General features: G+C 38.2%; 1 protein-coding gene across 1 annotated transcript in view; it reads left to right on the top strand.

Annotated features, from left to right (window-relative positions):
- Nucleotides 1-1,821: 1,821 nt before the first annotated feature.
- BRCA1 (BRCA1 DNA repair associated) overlaps nucleotides 1,822-18,805 on the top strand; it is a 74,168-nt gene continuing 57,184 nt past the window's right edge. The window contains exons 1-5 of the mRNA XM_063300476.1: nucleotides 1,822-1,872; nucleotides 2,914-2,962; nucleotides 5,934-6,061; nucleotides 7,819-10,992; nucleotides 13,793-13,881. Coding sequence (XP_063156546.1) covers nucleotides 5,935-6,061; nucleotides 7,819-10,992; nucleotides 13,793-13,881 — 3,390 coding nt within the window. The 5' untranslated portion in view covers nucleotides 1,822-1,872; nucleotides 2,914-2,962; nucleotide 5,934. The remainder of the gene's footprint in view (nucleotides 1,873-2,913; nucleotides 2,963-5,933; nucleotides 6,062-7,818; nucleotides 10,993-13,792; nucleotides 13,882-18,805) is intronic.

The following is an 18,805-nucleotide window of genomic DNA, read 5'->3' as shown; positions in this document are numbered from 1 at the left end:
CTCATTCCCATTGATGGTTTACTGTGGGCCCATTGTCTGTCACAGCTTCTTCTCTGGGTTTCACTGCCTGCTAACAATTCTTGGAGACGAGTTTTTCCTTGGTGAAGGACTTTAAAATCCTTACCGATGTCAGTAGTGGCTATTTAAAGCCCAATTTCAAAGCAAAGAGAGGAGAAATGGCAAATTTAGTGTGGCTCCAGGCAAAAGCATCAGGAACTGCATGTGTGTGGGTGGGTTGACCCACGGGCTGATTCCTCTTGTCTCAGGCTAATTCACATTTGGGGTCAAAATTGGCTCCCCATTTTTGCTATAATAGGCTGCAGCTGTATAGTAGGAAGAGAAAGAAACTCAGAAAGGAACTTCCCTAATTTCTCAGGCTGTAAAAGAGACAGTAGGAGATTTGTACTATCAGACTTGCAAGATTCTGTTAATGTAGCCTTACAATAAAGTAGAATTAGATGTTCTGGTCGTGTTTCCTGTCTGATCTACCTGGGAAGGCTGACATAATCCCACTCAAATCAGGGTTATGGGTCTTCCAGAAAGTTTTAAATTAGAATTTTTCTAATGCTGATTAGGTTTTACGTATGATGACTTTCTTTGGAGTGCAGATCAAAGCTAGTTTGTATATAAGAATTTTCATTCAAGTATTTTCAATTTGCAACAGAAAATGTCCCGATGCTATAATTATTTAACAGGTTTATTTTATTTGAATTTAATGAAGCTTTAAATAAATACCTACATTCATTGTCTATAGTATAGAAATGTTGGGCCTGAAATATTTCAGAAAAAAAATTAAAGCTCATTAAATGTAGCTTAAATAATGCTATATAATGTACAATATTTGTTTGTAAATAACCAGGGGTTTACATTAAATTTAAAAAAAATGCTACTGAAGATTGCTGCTATATTAACGAAGTTTAAGATCCCAAAGAAATATGATTTTTGTATTGAGGTTTTATGTTTAGAAAGGTAAGACAGCATTAAATAGATATAAAATTAACGTAATTTGCACAATCAAAAGCTGTGCAGTACAGAATATTTCCTGATGAACTATTCTAATGTCTATTTTATTTATTTATTTGGTAAATTTATAAAGCTGCCCATCTTATGTGATTCTGAGCAGTGCACAAAGTCAAAAACAAAACAATACAACAAAATAACTAAAAACATGACAACAAAAATAATTAAAAACAATAAAAATGATTAAAAATTATAAAAACATAATACGTTTTTATATGTTTGTCATCTTTATTTCATAGATAAATGATATACACATATTCTCTTACATATTTCTATACATTCTACAGTTGACTAATTATCTCCAAGAACATGAAGTCCAAGCATGAAACTGCCAAGGTTGCTTAGTGTTGTCGCTGGGATCTACTTATTGTTACTAATGAATTTATGAAATGGAAAATTTTCTGTGAAAAGTACATGACTCTAAACAGGCAACAGACTTAGGGCAGATAGGAAAATAGCAATGATTAAGCAGACTGAATACTATATCAAAGAACAAAGGACCATGGATATTGATGCTTGGCTTTTTTCTTTCAAGTTACAGTGCTCCCCATACTTGCTGTTTTTTTCCTCTAGGTCAAACTATTTTTGGAGGCCTGTGAAACTTCTCTTCATTTTGCCATAGAAAAATTGAGAAGTTCTGCAAATAACAAAAAAATGTTTTTTTAAAAAAAAATCCTGTACTAAAGAATCAGGTAGGACAATACAGAGTCTTAAATGAACAATTTGCCTTCAATAATGTTTTGTTTTCTTGGCAGGGCGATGGCTCCATCTTGCCACAGTACAGTGGAACTGAAACAAGATGCTCCCTCAGGAAAAAAAAAAATTCTAGTAAAACTGTGGTATTTGAAATTGGTAAGGAGCTTAGTAAGCAGTGGTAGTAATGTAAAAATGCTTTTATCTGTATAGTCTAATTTTAAAGCATCATTGTCTTTTATCTTCTTAAATCTTTCTGTTTCATTTCCTCCTCCTTTTTTCTAATATAATATTTGGTGTCACAATTAATGCTAATAGGAACGTTATTAGTGTTCCAACTGGCCAAAGCTACTAGGAAGATATGGTTGAATTGGGATTTTTTCTTGTTTGCTGTGTCTAGGCCCAGTGTGATAGCCGTTACAAGGCACCAGTTCTACTTGCTTTCTCTCTTACTTAATTATGAGGGTCTGTTACCTCTTCTATTTGCCTATCCCTTAATCTTCTCTGTTTTTTGTCTTTTTAATCGTATGGCATAGCAGTTTGGTGTTCATGCTGCTTTTCTTGCTGGGAAATCCTTGTGAGGTCCAGCAGCCAGATGTGTAGACTATTTAGCCGTGACAAGTCACGTTGCCCGGGGTGCACCACAAGGAGGCTAGTCTACATTGCACCAAGTCGGGCTGAGAGAAGGTGACTGGCCCAAGGTCACCCAGCCGGCTTTCATGGCTAAGGCAGGACTAGAACAAAGACTCCTGGTTTCTAGCTCAGAACCTTAACCACTAGACTGAACTGGCTCTCTTCTCGGTGAAATTGTCTGCTGGTTTCCCTAGTCCAGCATTACCACCAACTATTCCTCTCATATGTTGAGATTCCAACTCCCATGATCATTGGGAATACAGGGGTTATAGTCCCAAATCATTTGGAGAACAGGTTGAAGAAGGTTGCTGTAGTCCATATCCTATCCAAATTGACCTTTTCTGGTCCCTATACGTGCTCTGTTCATGTTCCAGCAGATAGCTTTGATTTAAATGATGTTTTTGATCATAATTTCTGATTCGATCAACTTGGATTTAACTTGGGTATTTGACAGAAAACATTAGCCTTTGAAAAAGGTGGCTGTGGTCTGCTTTATTTAAGTGTCCACACAGTTTTTTAAATCTTCTTTCGGTGAAGTGTTCTAATTGCAAATCTTCCTCATTTAAGGATCAGACTCATCTGAAGATGTCTTTCAGAAGGGGAATACAGTCAGATGGTAAGTTGATGTTTGTTGCAGTTATTGTTTCTTCTGCATATTTTGGGATGTCAGAAATGCTCTTAAACACTGCATGGGGTGCCTTAATATTATTGCTGTGGGCTTGCTGGATCAGTGACTGTGGTAGCATGTGAGAGAGGATGAAAAAATCTCATATCAAATAATGTTCTAGCTTGTCTATATCATGAAAACACGTTTTCTGAAGAAGAGGCAGTGGCTTTTTTTGTGCGGCAGGGACTTCTCCTGAGTGTGTAGAGTTTGTTAAGCCTTGCTCTTCCATTTCTCCTGTCTAGGATCTTTACAAAAATGTGGAAAGGAAGGAGACAACAATATAGTTATATTGCTTAGGAAGTTTGCTTCAACATAGAGGACACTGACTGCTGATCTCAGTGAGGAATATTGGATCTATGCTAAGCTTGACTAAATCTGGATACAACTTACCAGCACAGTATTTATCTGTAAAATTTACAAATAGGCTATATAGTAAATGTTCACTGCATTTGAAATAATGCTTTATGTTAAAGCATGAAATATTTTTTTATATTAAGGCAGACCTTGGTGGCAATCCCAGTGCTTTAAAAGAGCTGACTCCATGATGTTTGATCAGCCCCTACCCTATTGGGGCTTTGCATGGACATGAAAACAGTTCTTTTAAAATGCATTTCAATGCTGTTGGTAATCTGGGCTGCCATTTTTGTTTTGGAGTTTGGGTTGGTTTTTGGTTTTTGATGGGATTTTATGGTTTTGGGGGGAGGGTCAACCTAGATTATATTTCCTGCCCACTGATAGTTGGATTTTAGCTGAGATGTAGATGAGGCTGGCTATGTATTTTTTTTTAATGTTACTATTCTTTGTAAACCTCCTTGAGCGATATGATTAATATATATTAATATTATTAAATTATTATTAAATAACCAAATAAAAAGTAAGTATAGATTTGGGAAGAACATGTGTTGAAAAGACATGTATTCGCAATTTCTCCATAGCCTATTTTTTCTGAATGGAAAGCAAGATGAAATATATCTGTCTTTTCCACCAGGACTTCAGTAATTCCAGTCATTCGACATTTCTGATGACATTTCTGACTTCATTAGAGTTCTTAGATCATAGCATTTTATGTATCTTCTACATATAATTCTGTTGGAAATTGCTCCGACAATATTTTTGCATTATTTTTTTCAAGTACTGTTTTTTATCTGCTTTCTCTTGTTATGGATAGTGGTAACCATTCTTTCTTAGTTGAACTGAGGGATAACAAATGTTCAAAGATAGTAGCATCTTTGAACAGAGATGAGGCATACATAAAATACACATGGGTAAAATGTTCAAAATTATAAACCTCTTGAGATTTTAGTAGTGTCTTTCTGAATTTGAATAGCAAATATCAGGCAACAAAATCTATCATTGTAAAAGTACATATAAAGCCATGCACATTCCCTTTGAGAGGCATCATATTTTTGTGTAACAGATACCTATCTCAGCAAAATATTTCCTCTCAAGGAAAAAATGGGGGAAGATAACCACCTTTTTTCCCATCCATATGGTAGGCAGATATATAGTAGCTGTCCCTACATCTCTTTTATTGAGTCACATGGTGATTGCTTTGGTCTTGCAGAGACTGCTCTTGTGTATGAGTGTTTTGGTTGGTCTCAGGTTTGTTAATCTGGTTGGATCTAACTCTGCTTTTGGAGAATTTAGACTGCAAGTAAAGAGAAAGAGTGCACAAATTTTTCCCATTTTCAGGGTTTTCCCACTATATTCTAAATTCTGATCAAATTATCACTAGCGATCAATATTTGCTGGGCTGGGAAGATAAGTAGAGAAATGGCCTGGACACAGTTGAAAAAAAAAAAGAGGGTGAAGGGAGCATGAGGTCCAGAAACTAGTACTTGATTGAAGGAGGGATTCAAGATAATAGAATGTTGTGGAAGAGACAGAATTAAAGAAAGAAGGAGGAAGCAAGCAACCAAAGTGCAGATGGGAGGCACTCACAAATTGTGGCCAAAGATATGAACGTAGAACAAGAAATAGAGGTCAGACAGTAGTTGCAAATACTTCATTTGTCATGTCGATTTGCTCTAAACAGTAAGGTTATCTAAGGCTAGGAGGTCAAGAAGTGGGCTTTTTGGTAGCTCAATACGTTTTACTCCAGTTGTTTATTTAAGGGTGACTTGCTGCTTCCATGGCATGGGAACAGAGAACAGATCCGGTGTTGCACAGCTCATATTTACTACAATAGCTTCTGTTATGGGATTTGGGTTAGAAAATGAGTTGCTGCTTTGTAATGAGTGTGACCATTGCTCTTCTCCTTTCTCACTGAAGCATTTTAAGAGAGATATTGTTTTTGCCACTGTTTTTGATGCCATGCAAGGAATTGTTAAAATATTTCCTGTGCAATTGTGCAGTTAAACAGCTATACTTGGCTTACTTGAAACCCTGAACCTTCCAAACTTTGGCTCAATTTTTCTGTTTTTATGCTCCATCTTGCAAAAGCAGGCACACAGTTTCATTTCATGTGAATGTACTCTCCTTTCAAAAGAAAACCCGAAGTAAGTAATTTGGATATTATTGGCTACAGAAGTCCAGCTGGTATCCTCTGGTCACTTGGGAGATATCATTTACCTTTTCATTTTTCACTTCTGATCTTTCTGAAACAACATGAAAGAATGAGAGTGTGTGAAATGGTATACAGTAGAAACAGATTTTATGTCCGTTACGTTACGTTACTTCATTTCTCTGAACTGAAGGAGGAGAGAGGAAGACATTTTCAGAGAGGTAGGCTGATAGAACTTGCTGCCAAATAAGACTTTGTGGGGTCCTCTTTCCCTAGCTACAATATATGGAAGTGCTATACCTATATCTTACCTGGTTTTGTTTAGTTTTTTACATAGGACTCATGGTTGAATATAAATTTAAGAATTTGTCAGACCTTTAATTCTCTAGCATTTTTGTTCATTCTTCTTTTCTACAGTATGGATTTTGGAAGTACTTCCCTGTCTCAAGTTGATGAAGGCTGTACTGTGAATCAAAGCCAAAGCCCTTGTTATATAGAGCATCCTGAGCCAAGTGCTAAAAATGGAGCATCCTTAAATATCCTAGGTAAGAGTGTTTCTCTCCAGATGGTATTGGTTTATTGGTGGGATACTAAATGCAGGGGTCCAAATAATTCACAATAGTTAGCTGAGTTGCATTTTTCTAGGTCACAATAATTTTTTATGATATGCAAAAGCAGTATGCAGGGTTTGACCTTGGGCATGCAAATCAGTTTATTCCTGACATTGTAGAGCAAACTTCGCTAGTTATTTCCCTTCTTAACTCCATGTATCACAGATCAGTCCAGAATTATTGTTCCAATGCTCTGAGATACTGCAAATGGCAGCATGGCAATAGCCAAGCCTCCCAAAAAAGAAGGAAAAGAAACTTAACATGGAGCATAGAGCACCATGACAGAGAGGAGATGGAATAGTAATATTGGATTTAGATTCAATAAATCTGCCTTCAAATTAGAGTCACCTTTGTGATCAGACTTATCATTTGTCACTCTCAATCCTAGCATCCAGCATAAAACTTGGTTTTATTATTTGTTCTACTTCGTTTTTTCCAGAACAAAATTTATGAGCACTTTTGTTTAAAATTCAGTTTTTTACAAATATAACTACTGTACACCGATATCTGTGCTTTTGATACATATCATTGCTTTGTAACAGTCTAATATTTCTGTAAATTCCCTCCTAAAAAATGAACAAGCAAAACCATTTTATTTAGATGGTTTCCATGCTAGATAATGAAAGGATGCATTTTCTTTTTTGTCTTTTTACTTCCTTTTGATCTAAGGACCAAGTCAGAATGGACTGCCTCCTGGAATGATTTATTTCAGAAGCTTTAGATCTGGCCCTCGGTGTAGGGCTTGAGGTCTCTGCAAAATTCTATATAGTACTAAATAAAATTGCTCTCTTGAAAACCCTACCTGAACCTTGTTTTATTTCTAGGTGTTTAACAAAAAGGTTCTCTAGCTTTATATTTATGGACAACTTTTTAAAGCAAGAGGTTGTTTGGAATATTGTTTTCTGCTACAGATTAAGGTTACTGTGGTAACTAATGATTTTGGCCGGGTGAAGAGGTTGAATTTAATTTTCCTCTTTTCAGGTGTTAATAGTTGCACTGAGGGGGAGGAACCTTGCCTGGACTTGTTTTAGTTTCAGTTTCCTTCTCTTTAGGCATGTAGAGAGTATGCAGCTGAGGGAGATCTCTCTCCTCTCTGAGAGCCTGTGAGAATGCAGAAGCCTGTAAATATGTTTTTGTGCTTTCTGTAAATAAATTTGTTTTTATAGAAATGCCTGGTATGTGACTTTTCTGATCTCTCCTGGGCCAAATGCTTTCTAGCACTCTGCCAACAGAGGTGGTGTGTATGTGTGTATGGTATTAAGCCTACATTTCCACTTGGATACTGCTTTTTTCAGTTGAAATCATTCATATATGTGCAAAACTGCTCTGTAAATGTTTCTTAAGAATTTCTTAATTGGATTTATTGACTTGTGAGCAAACTTAAGGATGCATGCTAATATTTCAGTTTGGCAAAAACTGAAGGACAGAGGCTTGCTCAGCCAAAGGCTTGCTACTGGTGTATTAACTACTCTGGAGTTGCCAATACATACAGTATATTCTTAGGAGAGTGATTTTAGAGCTGCTTCCTTGTCAAATAAACGGCTTCTCTTTTGAGAAGCTGAAAGTAGGGTCAGGATAGCAGGACTATGAATGGAGTTCTTGGAATCAGGGAAGGATGCAATGGAATATGAGTGATAAATGCCTCACGTAAGCTGCCTCTAATTTGTTGACAAAATGTTATCTTTTTTTAGATATATGTGGAGACTTAGAAGAAAGAAAACTAGGAAGCACAGATGATACCCCAACTGTCACTGAAAACTTGGAAATTGTTGAGGAAAATATGACTGTCAAGAAGAAACAGGATATACCTTTTCCAGATTCCTGCATGGAACAACCTAACATGCAACATGGTTTTAGTTACATACAGAATCATACTTCTTCCTCATTATGCAGGATGGCACAAGTACAGTTGGCTGGTGAAACCATGAAGATGACTACAAATGAACAGACAGATCATTGTGCAGAAAAAACTGCCATTGTCCAGTCTGCTGGAAGTACACCAGTTGCAAGTGAAAATAAGGAACAGCAGCAACAATCCCAGACTATGTCTGACAGCCCTCTGAGTGAAAGATCTGGGAAGAAACTGATGCAGAGCATCAAGAAAGTCAATGAGTGGTTTTCTAAAAGCAAGGAGATCCTTTCTTCTAGTTCTCTGCTGGATGTTTGCAGTGAAGAGCTTGATCAGGATGCAGATCCAGGTTTGTCAGATGCTGACTCTTGTATCTCCCAGAAGACAGAACAGATGGAAAATCAAGGGGAATTCACAAAGATGGGTGGAGATGAAAGGCCTTTGTCCAAACTAGCTGCCTCTAAAATTGTTGACAAAATATTTGGACGAACATATAAGAGGGAACGCAAAGTAACCCCCACTAGAAATGACAATGGAACAATCCAGATCCAAGCAGAGGAAATCACTGCTTTGAACACACATTCCTGTAATACATCCATGAGAAAGATATTCACACGAAAGAGAAAGGCAACATCAGATGTTACACCCAAGGACTTCAACAAGAGACAGAATGTGAAAGCAAGCAATAAGGAATCAGTTGGGGAAAAAGAAGATCCTGTTTTGGAAAATAGTGACCAAGCCTTTGCTATTGTTGATAAATCCCCAGCAGATCAAATGGAAGCTGATTTTTCAGTAACGCTCTGTGTTGAGGAAGGAGTGTCCATGTTGAAAGCAGATGAAGGTAAACAAGCTCAAAGTGAATGCCACCCATTGCCAGAATTAAACCTTACAAGTATGAAGAACAAAAGTAATTATTTGAACAAGAGAAGTAAAGAATTAATCAAACCACTTGGGAAATTGCAGATGTTGAGGAATAGAAGCCCTATTCTGTCTGAGGAGACCAACACAGACCTAGATAGTAAGGAGCTGAGAGAAGTGAGTCCAGGCCAGATGCAAGTCAGGTGGAGCAGGAGGCTTCAGTTGCGCACAGGAGAAGCCAGGAGACAGAGTGAGCCAACCAAGAAAAAAAGAAATGTGGATGAGAGAGAGCAGAAACGACCCTTTTCTTTTTTAGGAAGGATGCCATCTTCCTCTGTAGCAGAAGATGACTCCTGTGTGCCTCAGGACAATCTGCAGAAGGCAAAGTTTGGGTCAGATGCCAGCATGATTGATAAGCTGTACCAGTGTGATGCAGATATGGCTTATGCTAACCATGAAAACTCTCCTCTTGTGATTGGAATTGTAAAAGATATTCTGAATACAGAACAGACTACAGACAGCCACAATGCAGACTCCCAAGGCAGAAGCTCACTCTTGCAGTTTCATCCTGGAGAGGTAGAACAAGCAGCTTCCAAGGATGAGCAGTTTGTAGTTGTGGGTCAACCTGAGAAACATGCAGTGTGTTCGCAAATAATACAGGGTGATGGGATTTGCACAGATAGCTGTAAGTCCCCTGGAACCAATAGTAAAGCTATAGGGACTTGGGAATTGAATCCAGAAACTGATGATAGTGAACTAGATACAGGCTTCATGCGGAATATATTTGGCTGCTGCAAACGCCAGTCATTCTTACTACATCCAAGTCCAGTAAAGGAATTGGCTGTGGATATTACATATTTGCAAGAGCTGAGCCCTGAAGAAGTAAAGAATGATAAAGATGGAATACATGAAGAGAAATGTGATGCTGTTTCCTGTGAGGTGAATAAAAGTATCTCTATCCAAACACCAAAATCTTGTACCTCATCTGAACAAAAGAATAGAGCTGAGTATCTCCAGTTTGCCTCTCAAGCTCCATTTTCTGATTGTCTATCCATACCTGTGCAATCAGTTGTCAGAAATGGAGAAGGTGGATGTCAACCAGAAAGTAAAAAATCAATAGGTGAAGAAAAACTATCTCTGGGGTTAGAGAGAGAAACTGAAAGTCCAGATGATAGCAATGGAAGTCTAAATGTCTGTGAAAACAGCAATTTGCATGATACAAGTTTCAGCCATGTTAATGGGAGAAGTTCTAGTTCAGTCCGATTTCAAGAAGCAGAATCCGAAGGTACTGAAAATAAAAGATTGGAACTGAGTCCTCAGACAGAATTAATGCAGCAACATTCTTTAACTTGTCTGCCACTATTACCTGGATTCATCCATGCTGAAAATAAAAAGAGCCTCATGGAAGAAAAGCAACTGAACAGTGACACAGGAGAAGCTGTTGATATTTCTAGCACTGGTGGGGTTAAGAGCTTGATTCCCCGACCGAATTTAGAATTTTGTACTGAGGAGGAGCACCATCACTTTGAACTGTTGTCAGAGACACCAGACAACTTGCTGGACCCACCCACCAAAAATAAAGAGGGTTCACCAAACCTTTGGGATATGAACAACATCTCAGCCATGCCTGCTAAAATAGACAAGCAAGCCACTAGTGGGAGAGACCTGGATAGCAGAAACAAATGCAGTCTCATGTTGAAGAGTCAGGACTTTGTTTTGACTCGCCGGAAGTTGCTACAGAAGCTGCCGTCCTCAGAAGAGGAGGATTCCAGTGAAGATGAAAAACTGCCTTGCTTTCAGGCACTAATCAATATGCAAAGCACACTATCACAGTCGGTGAAAGAGAAGGAGACACCAGCAGAGATGCTGGCATCAAAGAGCAGCAGCAGAAGTTGTCTCAAACACAAAGAGGAGGACATCTGCCAAAGCCAGGAATCAGAGTGCTCTGTGAATTTGTTTTCCTCCCAATCAAATGTATCTGCATACTCTGGCAGGCTTTGTAATTCAAGGGATTTAATCCCAGTCTCTAATTCCAGAGAGAATTTGCCCAGTCTCAGTGGGAATAAAAGAGACATTTCACACAGTGATAAAGTCCCTCAAGATACTGGACAACTGAAATATGGGCAAGAAGAACATGCACATTCAGAATCCAATTTAGGTACAAAACTGCAATTGCAAATATTAGCTGGAATTGCTTTATTTTTAAGTACCCATCTGCAGCTTTGAATATTTGTACTTTTGCTTCTAGCTCCAATGAGAAAAAAAAAGTATTTCTCCTGCTATTTTTTATGAATTAACCCAGGGATTCTCAAACTCTACAAGATCATGATCCCCTAAAATAATACACAACTTTGTTTTGCCCACCAAATAAATCAAGGGAGGGTGGGGCAAGAAATAAATATATTACTTTTATTAATTAGATGTTATTTACATAAAACGATGATACTGTGCAACTTTATAAAATTAAAAAAAACAAGTTTAAACCATTTTTTTAACTGGAAGGATTAAATTTTTAAACTTTTGCATAATTACTGAAATCTGGGTTGAGCAAATCTCATTTCTTATTCCATATTCATTTTTAATCAGTATTTGCTCTTTCTATCAATTATTGTAAAAATACTGTCTCTCAGAAATAGGATGTTGCAGATGTAATGATGTACTCATTTTGAACATAACCTTTCTATTAGCTGGCATGTCAGTTGAAATTCCTAAAGAGATTGTCAAATGCTGAAATAGTCTTCACTGTAATTCATACCTTTTGCTTAATTCTAATTTTAATCTGAATTTTTATTTTGGTTGTTTTCCTTTACTACACTGTCAGGTAAAATGATGATGATGCCTTCAAGTCAGTATTGACTCCTGGCAACTGCCTGGATGGGCCCCTGTAGTTTTCTTGGCAAGGTTTTTCAGAAGTAGTTTTGCCATTGCCTGCTTCCTAGGGCTGAGAGAGAGTGACTGGCCCAGGGTCACCCAGCTGGCTTTGTGCCAAGGTGGGACTAGAACTCAGTTTCCCAGTTTCTAGCCTGATGCTTTAATCTCTGGCTCTCGATGATGATGATGATGATGATTTATTTTGACATTACATTTTATAAACATTTATGAAAGAATTAAAACTTCATTTCAAAATAATGTTCTGTGACAAATACATAATAGTAACTTACAATATTTTTGATGGTTCATAGAACTCTTATGCTTCTGTTAAGAAAAGGAAGCAGCCGGAATTTGTAAGCTTAGTAATACTCAAACATCCAAGCTTGATTACCTGAAGCAATTTTGTTTTAAAAAAAAATTGAGTTCCCAACCTGGAAGTTGCTTATGCCACCTTGGGGCCATTAGTTGGAGAATCCCTGAATTAAAATATGTCTCTCCATTGAAGTATTTCATTTGGCTGCGCGCTTTTATCCTTTTTAAATGCCCATGAAGAATCCTGTTTTAATGCCTGTTTGCATTCTGCATTTCAGAAGTTAACTGACTCTTTTTAGTACAGACATAGACAAAATGGAAATGTGCTTTGCTTCAAGGTCAGAAGAAAGCAGCCCCACTGAAATATTTCACTGGAACACTCTCAGTTGGATGTGTTCTGCTGGAATAAAATTTGAAACATTTCAAGTGTTCCAGCCATAGAAAATAATGAAAATTCAGAATAAGCCTCTTGCTTCATTTCACTCTAAGGCTTTTCACTCTAGGGCTAGAGAGTAGATGGACAAGTAATCCATGTTGTTGCTCCCTGCCAACCAGCTGGCAGTAAATATGCTAATGAGGATTTTAAGAAACAATTTAAAAAAGAAAACTGTCTCGGTCAATTTTGACTTTGGGTGGCGGGTAGCGTTCTGCATGGACTGCTACCCATCTTTACTTACTACATATGTACAAGCATCAGGTTCACAGATATAAGACTCAAAAAACAACAGCCTGTGTTACTATTTGTGTTTTATGACTACTGAAAAAGGGCTGCAGCTTTACTATTGCTTTAATAATAAATGTTACAATACAGCTAAAAAGGAAAGAAATCATTATTGCTTCAGGTTTGAAAAACCAGCAAAACTTGCATTTAAGTGCACTCCGAAACTCAGTATCACCAGAATGCAAAAGTGTATAAATGAATACCACAACCTAGCAAATGAACTCCAACCATCATTTATTTATTTAATAAATTTATATGCTGCCCAACTTCCAGCAATTCAGCTTTGACTTCCTCCTAGCAAAGATTTTAACAGTAATTTTGCTAGACATACAACTGAGAGCAGTTGTCTCCATCTTTTTCTCTGCAAGAGAATCAGCAGAACAGTCTATAATAACTTTTCAATTCTGAGTTAAATGCTTAGTTACTATTACTTTGCCCCAGCATTTCAACTTCCCTGTTGAATTATCCCATCCAAGTGCAACCCAATAGCAGCAGGGTCATGACCAAACCCTAATGCCATACTGGCTACGTTAGAAGAATTTTAAAAGTGACAACAGTAATCCATTGCTGTTCACATACTAAGTCAAAGATGCATCATGTTATAGCTTAGCACAAGGTGTGAATCAACTCATGTTAAATCTGGGAAGAATTGGCTATCTGGGTCTCTGCTGAATCAGTCTTTCTAAATTAGACTTGAAATGTCTTTAATAAAATCAAACCCTTATAGGTTGAAGCCACTCACAAACAAAGATATAGATGCTATGTAAACAGCATAGAGGGACTTTGCTACTTTGGAGGTTTTGCTCAACTTCTCAGATATTTTCATTTCATTTCTTCCTTGCTTGCCTAACACTGAATAACCTCAGTACCTAAATAGCTGCCCTGTCACATAGGATATTTCACTGCTTATCCATCTGTTCAGATGCTGCAGAAAAGCTGGAGTTCTGCAGTTTCTTAACTGCCCCATGTTTTCTTGTTCTTTCAATAAGCTTCCCACTCTACTTAAGAATTGTTTGCTGTCTCTTATTCTCTGAAACATTTTTGTTTTTGGAAGGTGAAGAAATGATGTCCTATGCCAGTGAAGCAACCCAGCTGGAAGATTCATTAGGTCTATTCTCCCAGAGTGAAATTCTCACCACACAGGTATGAGATTGTATGCTTGCAAACATAACTGTGAAGAACTAATGCATGTGAACTGCAACACAAGATTAGATGAGAAAGGAGCTACTGTATATGGAGGAGGTTGCGGTGACTGTGAGTGATTTGAGGAAGGTTAGCTAGGATGATGAAAAGTTTGAACATTCATTTGGGTGATAGTACAAAGGGCTGGATATGTTTAGTCTGTTAAAAAGTGGTTAAGAAAGGGACATGACAGTGACATTCAAATATATGAAATATTCCCATGGAGAAGATAGAGAATAAACTCAGTCTGATCTGTGAAAGGAGATCCTTTCACTTTTGGCTCAGCCTTTTTTTTTTCTTAGCAGTTCTTCTAAGTTCTTCTTAAGCAGTTCTTCAACACTCTCATTTATTCTGGCTGGTGACCTTAATAAAGATGTCCTGTTCTCACAATTAGTCAGAAGTAGGTGGGGAGGGTGACATAGGCTCACCAGGGGCCCATAATAGCCTCATTGCCCAAGGAAGTTGTTTCTGCTCCTCTTCTCTCTGTATATTAAGACCTATCTTGTGTTGTTTCCTTTGCTGCTGTAAGATGGCTTTAAGACCCATTGAGGGACATCATTCTTGGCAAGCACCGACTGTTCCAGGTCTGTGCTCAGGTATCCTGCTATGTTCAGCTGTTGACACTGCTTCACAGCAATGAAGCAGCATTTTACCTCTGTGTACTAATTTCCTTGTCCCTATTATGCCAGTGAGAGCTAGGAGCAGAGCCCAAAACTTGAATGAACTTTAAAATATAGCAAAAAGTTTGTGGCTTAGTTCAGACTGTGCTGTTAGGCAGGAAGCATGTTGCAGAGGAGCCCATCATTTTCCCCAGGCATAATTAAAAGTGCTTAGATTACCTATGTCAAGAGGCTCCATCATCTCCCATCATTCCCCTTCTATTCTGGCCATGGAAAACCATACTGCAGCTGGGATGTTGGAGTGACATGGGTTTGCTACACAGTTCAGTATTTAGCAGGAGGCAGAAATAAAATGCTATTGGAATACTAGAGGGTCTCTAAAAGATGTCAGACAATCCCCTCCCCAGGAGAGTAGAAGCAAGGGATCACAGATTGTCCTGAAGGAGAGGCCTTCTGAACCAGTAGCTCCATTTACACTTTTTTTTTTTGCTAAGTTGTTCAACAAAGAGTAGGAGCCAGTTGAGACCAAAGCTTCCCCCACACATACTGTAAGCTCTGTTCTCTACCCAAGGAAACTTTGTAGATGGTGCTGTTTGGGGTGTAGGTGAGATTACAACTCTGATGATAACAGCAAAGGAAATCAGTTATAGAAAGGCCAGAGTTTTGGTGTCGTGTGCACACAATCTGCTCCTGAAGTATACGTAAACCGTTTGGAAGGGCATCAATACTTTTGCTCTTTTGGCTGAGTTATTTGCAGGCTCACCAACAATTGGTTGGTAATTTTCAGCTAGGACTCCGATAAAACAATCTACAGTAATAAAGTATGGATTGCTGTGGTGAAGCATTGGGTCACTGGTCAGCAATCCAAAGTGAATTTCTTAGACGAGCATTTTCTTGGGAAGAAGCTGTTTGACAATTTTCTCACCCTAATGTTGATGGAAAATAAAGAGAAAAAGAAGGCCTTCTCCTGGTACATAGGAAGGAAGACAACAAAAAGTCATCTAGTTCATTTCACAGTTAGGACTATGGTAGGGATCTTTCTTTCATCTCACTAGACCTTTTACATCACAGTGGTTCTTCCCTGCCCCCTCCACGCCCTCCCAGTCTGCAAGCTGGGACCACTGCTAAAACCAGCTGTGACCAGCAAGCAACATGAAAGCGCATATCAATCACCAAGGGTGGGATCTTGGTCTCAGGCCCTTAGCAGGAGGCCACATTTCTAATGATATGAGTAAGGCAAATCTGTTGTTAGTATCTGCCAATATCAGATCAATATCTGTCTCAGGTGATCTTTCCATTCCACAATGCTTCACAATCTTTTCTAGCTGTTTACAAACTTACAGACTTCAGCAATGCTGAGGTTCTGTTTTCACTTTCAGGAGAACAAAGCAAAAGATACTCCCATGACTCCTTGAGTCAGATGTATTCTATATCCTTTCCTGCAATATCTGAATACAATTTTGATAGCATTTTACTGATTGCTTTGATTCTAGCTCTCAGAGATGAGTGTTCACTTATCGTGGAGTTGCCTGATGCTTAGCTTGGTCAGATGAGTGGGGGAGATCTGTTAATGCAGAAGAATCTCTGTAGACTTCATGCTGGGTAGATTGGTGCTCCACCCTGATCAGTTCAGTCCCAAAGTCAATTAATTATTCTACAAATCTTAGGAAATAACTTTCTGATTATTGTATCTTACCCTTTTGGCACTATAGTACTCTTCTGGCACTGTTTGGTGAGTTAGAGCAGGGGTAGCAACATTTGAGAGGCTGGAGCTGGAAATTAGCCTCCCAGCTTCCTGGGGAGCTGCAGGGGGACACCCTATTCTATTTTTTGTTTTGGTGGAGTTACGGGTGTGAATGGAATAGGAGCCTTTCACTTTTATTCCCATAGTTAGCCCCCTCCCCTCCCCACAGTGGTCTGAGATTGTTAGATATTTAAGTCAGATTAAAATGTCAGAATAGGAGAGCTATGCCATTAGCATCCTTTAATAGGTTACCAATAGACTTGAAGAGAGATATAGGAAAATCCCATATGAAGTCTGACTTTTTTCATGCAGGATGCATCCTATGGAAACCATAGTTCATTTTTTCTTATATTCTGTTTTTGTAAGGACATCTGCACACAATATATATTCTCATTAATAGTTAAATTTCCAGGCATTCATATTCGTTCTGTCTTAAATACCTACTATCAGAGTGATGATGTAATCTCATTTAGTATCTCTATATATTGTTATATTACCTGTAGGATCTATATTAAGATGACTTCTTATTATTAATATATTTACTGTGTCTCATAGATTTAGCAATTTTACCAATTTTGGTTTTTGACTGCAATAGTAAAGAAATGAAGCTGAGTGGAGATGGGATCAGTTTGCTTCCCAGAGGCCTCTGGCTCCTATTCTTACCCTTAAAACTCTGAAAATATGCCTGAAATCAGCCAAAAAATTGCAATGGGGGTGTTTAAGGATGGCAGTCACTTCTAGGAGACCTCTCCCATTCTCAATGTTAAATAACAATAAAAAGTCAGATTGACAAAAGAACAGCCATTTTGCCAATACTGTATTAAGGTGCCTAGGGAAGCATATGTCATGCGGGGTACAGGTTACCAGTACTGTATTTGGATTAGATAATGTGACATACAACTTTGCAAACATTTAATATGGATGGGAATTACAAGAAGTGAAAACAGGTTTCATAGCTGGAAGTTTTTATTGCTGATAATCAAGAAAGCCAAAGAATGCCAAAAAGAAGTCAATATGTGCTTCATTAATTATAGAAAGGAGTTAAATTGTGCCAATTACATCAAGCTGTGGAACTTGCTCAGAAGAATGGGAACCCCAGAACATCTCATTGTACTCATGAGAAAGCCACAGAACATGGTGAAACAGACTGGCTCCAGGTTGGCAAAAGAATGTGACAAGACTGTGTACTCTGCCCTCATTTATTCAACCTACAGTATATACTTAATATATATTAAGGGAAGTTGGATTGAAAGATGAGTGTGGTTTTAAAGTTAGAGGAAGAAATTTCAATAATCTGTGCTGTGCTGATGACACTACTCTGATACCTGAAAATGCAAAGGATCTGCAAGCTCTAGTAATAAAAGTCAGGGAGTACAGTGAAAAAAATGGGACTAAAATTAAATATATAATAAACCCCAGACTAATAACAACAGGTAGAACAACCAGCCTTAGAAATGACAATGAAGATATTAAAGTGGTGGATAGCTTCTGCCTTTTAGGATCAACCGTAAACAACAAAGGAACAAGCAGTCAAGAAACACGCCATGGACTAGCACTCTATGAAGGCCTTGGAGAAGATACTTGGATGCTGTGATGTGTCTATATCTACAAAGATCAGAATAGTGCAAGCCATGGTATTCCCTGTGACACTCTATGGAAGCTAAAGTTGGACTTTGAAGAAGCAGGATAGGAAGAGTATTGATGTTTTTGAACTTTGAGGTTGGAGAAGATGCCTGAGAATACCATGGACAGCCAGGAAAACAAACAAATGGAGAAGGCTCTAATGCTGGGAAAGGTGGAAGGAATCAGAAGATGAGGACAACCAGCAGCAAGGCGGATGGACTCAATTACAGTGGTGATGAATCCACCGTTAGAAGACCTGAAAGGACAAGTTAGGGACAGATCATTATGGAGATAATCTAACTATATGGTCTATCTAAGAGTTGACAATTACTAAATGGCACATAATCAAAAAGCAGGAAGTGTGCAGGTTTGCTATTAGGACAAGCTGTTCCACATTTGTTAAATATCCAAGGATTGATAAATTTCATCATCAGATGCAACCCTTAAAGAGGTGCTGTCACTTTGCTGTTAGATCTACTTCTCCAGTGACTGAGAAAAAAAAGCTGGTCTTGCTATCAACTATCCTGTTCACCAGAGATGGGCTGGACACTCACATTTTGTTGTTTGTATTTACATGGTTCCCCAGGCAAATGAATATCTTTTTTCTATCTTGTGATGCAGTGTTCATCTGTTTTTGTCCTGGGATCTGACATATTTATTGTTAGTGCTTCTTTCTTCTCTAGCTATAGTCAATTCCTATGACAATTACCCTGCTTTCTCAAGGAAAGGAGAATAACCCTTTCTGTCCTGCCATAAGGGCAGGTTAACTAGAAGAAAAGTTTGTGTTTTCTGTTGCTCCAGAGTGCAAGACTAGAATCAATAAGTGGAAATTGCAGCAAAGATTATTTGAGGAAAAATTCCCTAACGGGACAAACTGTTTAACAGGGGAACAATCTAT

The sequence above is a fragment of the Candoia aspera genome, chromosome 4, assembly GCF_035149785.1.
Source record: "Candoia aspera isolate rCanAsp1 chromosome 4, rCanAsp1.hap2, whole genome shotgun sequence".
Classification (NCBI taxonomy): domain Eukaryota; kingdom Metazoa; phylum Chordata; class Lepidosauria; order Squamata; family Boidae; genus Candoia; species Candoia aspera.
The sequence above is the reverse complement of the archived record's forward strand: the minus strand, read 5'-3'. Positions and strand labels throughout refer to the sequence as shown.